The sequence below is a fragment of the Chenopodium quinoa genome, unplaced genomic scaffold (assembly GCF_001683475.1).
Source record: "Chenopodium quinoa cultivar QQ74 unplaced genomic scaffold, ASM168347v1, whole genome shotgun sequence".
NCBI lineage: Eukaryota > Viridiplantae > Streptophyta > Magnoliopsida > Caryophyllales > Amaranthaceae > Chenopodium > Chenopodium quinoa.
In genome coordinates, this window is record NW_018743175.1 from 988,893 (window position 1) to 994,383 (window position 5,491).

At 40.1% G+C, this 5,491-nt stretch overlaps 1 protein-coding gene across 1 annotated transcript; it reads right to left on the minus strand.

Annotated features, from left to right (window-relative positions):
* Positions 1–2,767: 2,767 nt before the first annotated feature.
* On the minus strand, positions 2,768–3,728 carry LOC110732809. The gene is made up of 2 exons (XM_021912813.1): positions 3,411–3,728; positions 2,768–3,298 (listed from the first exon to the last, which is right to left on the minus strand). The coding sequence occupies exons 1-2, from the start codon at positions 3,726–3,728 to the stop codon at positions 2,768–2,770; spliced, it is 849 nt and encodes a 282-aa protein (XP_021768505.1).
* Positions 3,729–5,491: the final 1,763 nt, after the last annotated feature.

Genomic DNA, 5,491 nt, shown 5'->3' on the forward strand with positions numbered 1-5,491 from the left:
TGGATGTTAAAGCAATTTAAGATTTCAAGGAACTCATGAATAGATTCAAACTAAGAATTAAGCTAATTAACAATCTAAGCATACAAGAATTAAGCAAGGAATTAGAAATTAAATTAGAGAAGATATAAAAAAAGAGTGGGAAATAGTTAACAGAAGCTTCAAACTTGAATAACAATGGTGGAACTTGTCTTCTACAATGATTGAATTGAAATTTCCAAGATTAAGAACTAAGAACTAAGCAATGATTTGAGAGTTTTTGATGTTCTAAATTACAAACTAAGAGAAAGGACTCTAGGAAATTGAATCCCCCTACAAAAAGAACCCCCAAAACTATTTATATCCCCCAATTACATAGTAAACTCCGCAAAAGAAAAGTCGCAGGATCTATCGGGCGCGACCTCTCCAAGGCCTGGAGAGGCCGCTCCAAACTGGGAGAAGTTTGGGTTAATGTTCAGTAGCAGGGTGGAGAGGGCTCTCCAAAAAGGTGGAGAGGCCGCTCCCCAGGTGGAAAGGCCGTGCACCTATGTTGGAGAGGCCTCTCCGCATCCTTCTTTCAAATCTGCCAAAAGGAGGCAGGAACTTCAGCATCGGGGTGGAGAAGGCTCTCCAAATAGGTGGAGAGGGTGCGCCAGGTGGAGAGGCCGCGACTTATGTTTGAGAGGCCTTTTCCCACAAAATTTCTTGAATCTGCCAAGGGAGGCAAGAACTTTTTCATCAAGGTGGAGAGGTCTCTCCACTGACCTAGAGAGGTTTCTCCATGTGGAGAGGCCGCACACCTATCAGGAGAGGGCTCTCCTCCTAATTTCTTCATTTTGCAGAATTGAGGCAGGAACTTTTGGTGGAGCTTGGAGAGGCCTCTCCACTAACCAGGAGAGGCCGCGCCTAGGGAGAGGTCGAGCCACTCTATGGAAAGGCTGCTCCATTGCACATCTCTCTTTCTTCTTGACTTGGCTCCTTTGCCTTGGCTTCTTTCCATCATCTTCTTGCTTCCAACTTCGGTTTATCATCCTAGGACTTCAATTGGTCATCTTTAGACCTAAAAATTCAACAAAAACACTAACAACCCGTGAAGCAAAAGATACATAGAAAGTGCATGAAAATAAAGTAAAAGTGAACCAAAACACCAAGCTATTAAGAAATCAAGGTTTAAAAACACCCTACAATCATATGATCAAATAACAAGTTATCAAATTTCTTCAAGCTAAGCTTTTGTTCTTCATCGAGCAAAACAAACATGTCAAACCATAGAAGGAAAATAACTTGCTAACATCAAACCAAGGAGGGGCAACAAGGAGAATGCACATATACACAAATCCGCATAGTGACAACCATAATCACTTTTAGTGCAAGTGAGAAGCAATTTAAACCTCTAAGTCGCCCTAGAGAACGAGTTTTTATCTCGTGAAGGTTTCAAATGAGCTTACCCCACAACTCACACAATCCACAACACATCATCAAAAATCACATAATTTCAATTTTTTTGTCCAAGTCAATTCATCGAGATATAAGACACAAGCAAGACAAGTGAGCGACTTTTAAGGATTACCAATCGTACAAATTTACACATGAGTTGGGGGTAAAGAGGAAAACTAAGCTAGGTTGCACTAGGATGCTTCCTTAGACCTTTTACTAGTTCATTAGAGCACATCTAGATATTCCAAAGTTGTAACAAGCCCTCTTTCGGTTATAAAATATCAAAATACTAGTCCACCTCCCAAAACACACACCCAAGGCCCCTTAAATACACTCTAACTCGGGAATTTCATAAGAAACAACAATGAAAACAAGGTGTGGGAGGCATCCACGAGTTGACCTCTAAAGAAGAGATTTTTTTTTTTTGAGAAGTTACTAAGGAGTTTTTGTTCTCCCCTTTTTTTTTCTATGCTCTTCTTTTTTTTTTCAAATTTTCAATGCCCTCGCCTATTTTAACTATGAGCGACTCTTTCTTTATTGAGAACGTATGGCTTATTATGCCACTTATTACACATGATACAAGTAGAACCAATTTCCTAATAGAGTTACATTTCGGGGAGGAAAGGGGGCACATCAAGGGCATAAGGGACCGCAAATTAATTCAAACATATCCTACTTGAGCAAATTAGACAATATCCTATTCTAGACGTGCAATTGAGCATTCATTGGCTTTCGTTCCATACACTAATGCAATCAAGATTAATAAGCCTCTAAATGACCCCAACTCTTGCATACACCCTTCTAAAAGAACTAGTACTCATCACTCAAGAGTCAAGCAAGCAAAACATATAAGCATCGTTATTTGAGTCTCATCCTTGGGCATTTTTCAATTTTTTCAATTTTTTTTTTCACAAAGCTACGAACCAAATAAAAACAAATCAGATAGAATTTACAAGATAAGACTTTGGATTTCACAAGGAGCTAATTTGGATTAAGGGCTTTGGATATTAGGGAAATGAAACAACCAAAACATACACAACCAAAACAAACCAACATGTCAATATGGCATGCAAATGACTCCCTCCCAAGCTATCATAAACATTGTCCTCAATGTTAAGCAATAAAAGCATATATATAAAAAAAACGGGGGGAGGTCGGATCTTCTTTGAAGCTTGAACCTCCTTGGTACCTTTGTTCTTGTTGGTTGTTTTTGGAAGACGTGCACTTTTTTTTTTTGAAGTCAATCAACTACAAAAATACTCGGGTTGCCTCCCGGAAGTGCTTCTTTAACGTCACTAGCTTGAAGACATTGCGCTACCCATGATTAGGGTGGGTTAAGGCACACCTTTTTGACTCACCTCATTGTTCCCACACTCTTGCCATTTTCCTTAGGCAAAATAATCTCTTTACTATCGTCATCACTAGAAATGAAACCAAATATTTTCTCCATCAACTTGATCTTGTTTCTCTTTTTCTTCTTGGCTCTCTTTTGCTTTTTCACCTTCGGAGCATGAGTCAATTCATCTTGTGAATCCTCCATTTCTTCTTTCAAAGTATTAACCAAAACATCAATCCGATGAACTTGTTTAACCATAGGGTCATTCAACGTTTCCGGAAATGAGAAAGAGATTCTTTCATCCCCAACATGTAAGGTAAGCCGCCCTTGTTTCATGTCAATATTAACACCCGCGGTTTTCAAAAAGGGCCTACCTAATATGAGATGAATTTTGGAATCCTCATCCATATCCATGATTACAAAATCGCATGGAACAAGAACTTTCCCCATTTGAATCGGGATGTCCTTTAAGACTCCCAATGGGACTTTAATCGAGTGGTCGGCTAGTTGGATTGACATTTCGGTGGTCTTATATTCCCAAGATTCAACCTTGTGGCCATAGAGAGAGGCATAAGGATAACATTAGCCCCAATATCACACAAAGCATTTGTTGATTCATGATCCCCAACCTTCACTGGTATAGCAAAACTACCGGGGTTACCAAACTTCCCGGGAAACTCATTTTGAAGAATAGCACTTTCTTCGTTGGAAGGGAGATAGAATCACTCTCCTCAAGTTTACTCTTTTTAGAAAGAAGATCTTTCAAAAACTTTGCATATGTAGGCATTTGTGACAAAGCATGAAGAAGTGGAATGTTTGATTGAAGTCCTTTCATTTCATCAAGGAACTTGGAAAGTTTCTCATTTAGCTTCTTCTCTATCATTCGATGAGGGAATGGAATACGAGGCTCATATGTTCTCAATGGAACTTGGGTCTTCAATTCTCCCTCATCTCTCTTTGAGGCACTCTTATCACTCATTTTGACCTTCCTCTCACCTCCTTACTCACTTCATTTTCAAACTCACTTTCATCCACCCAATAATCTCCTTCGTCTCCCTTTTTGGTGACCACTTCTCTCATAATTGGAGCTTCATACCCTCCCTTCCAAAATCAAGGTGATTGATTTCATATGCTATTTTGGATTCATTACCGTTGTGCTTGGAAATTGACCACCGGGGTTAGAGGAGCACCCAACTTATTGCGCAATTTGAGATAATTGACTTTCAATCATCTTGTTGTGTGCTTGGAGTTGTTGAATTGAGCTACTAACTTCCCCATTGATCTTGGTTTGTTGGGTCATGAAGGTTTCCAAAACGTATTCAATGTTTGATTGTATTAGGGTCTTTGTTGGACATTGTCTCTTTGGTTGGGGTGGTGATAGGGAGCTTGTTGTTGTGGAGGGGGTTGATTGTAATTGTTTTGAGGAGGGAGAGCTTGATTGGGTTGTTTCCACCCAAGATTTGGATGTTGCTTCCAACCTTGGTTATAGGTTTGAGAGTAAGGATCATTCATCCCAAGTGAAGCCACATGCTTTGTTGTAGTGTTGCAATAGGATGCCAAATGATCGTTTCCTCCACAAGTCTCACAAGACATGACTTGTGAGGAGGAGCTATCGGGCACATTGTTCACTTGATCTAGCTTTCGAGCTAACATAACAACCTTTAAAGGAATAAGATCTATTGCTTCCAGATCATGCTTGCCGCCCTTCTTGGGTTGACTTTGCCTTTTATCACCCCCATAAGCATAATGCTTGGCAACTTCCTCAATCATTTTGTAGGCCTCGTCAACTGATACCTTTTTAAGGCTACCTCCGGCTCTCAAATCAAGGTTGGCCCTTCAGATTGGAGTAAGACCATCATAGAAGCTTTGCACTATGATCCATGAGGTGAAACCGTGGTGAGGGCATGCTCTAGTGTAATCTTTGAATCGCTCCCATGCTTTACACAAAGTTTCATCAACCTCTTGGTTGAAGTTCGTGATCTTCCGTCTTAATTCTGTAGTTTTCTCGGGAGGGCAATACTTCCCAAGAAAGGCTCTAGTCACCTCATCCTAAGTACTCAATGATCCTTCTTCAACCGTTCTCAACCAATGCTTTGCTTTATCATGCAGGGAGAATTGAAACATGTGCATCCGAATAAAATCTTTCGAAATGTTGTTTTTCTTGATAGTTGTACACAATTCAAGAAAGTTGTCCAAATGAGCAAAGGACACTCATAGGACTACCCCCAAATTGATCGCTTTGAATCATGCGGATGAGTTGAGGTGAAAGATCAAAGTTGTTTGCATTTGTGGTTGGAAGACGTATGCCACTCCGAAGCTGGAAAGCGTTGGGGTGGTCATAGTCTCTTAGCAAAGGTGGAGGAGGATTCTCTCCCATGTTTTCTTCGTTGGATCCAAAAACCTCTTCTGGATCAGAATCCGAATATACAATGGAGAACTCGGGTGTGCCTTGAAAAAGCCTCCTCACGTTTAGCTCTGGATCAACGGGAATAAGCGGTGATTGCTTACTTTTTCATGTCATACAAAGTCAAACAAAGCTAAGAAAGACGTTAGCAATGACTATCACAAGTTAAGCACACATAAACAAAAATTAATATAAGAAAACTGCTATACATATACACACACACTTAGTCTCATTCAACAATAATACATTCAATGTGACTTTGCCTCCCCGGCATCAAAATTTGATAGGCCGTCGTCGAGCCTACCAAAGATAAATCCTATCTTGGTCTCACTAACTAA

Excerpts from the sequence above, each read along its gene's own strand:
- LOC110732809 (XM_021912813.1), bottom strand. The coding sequence starts at position 3,728 with ATGAGTGATAAGAGTGCCTCAAAGAGAGATGAGGGAGAATTGAAGACC. Across the intron at positions 3,299-3,410 it reads TGAGTTTCCCGGGAAGTTTG|GTTGAATCTTGGGAATATAA; the intron begins GTAACCCCGGTA and ends TATGGCCACAAG.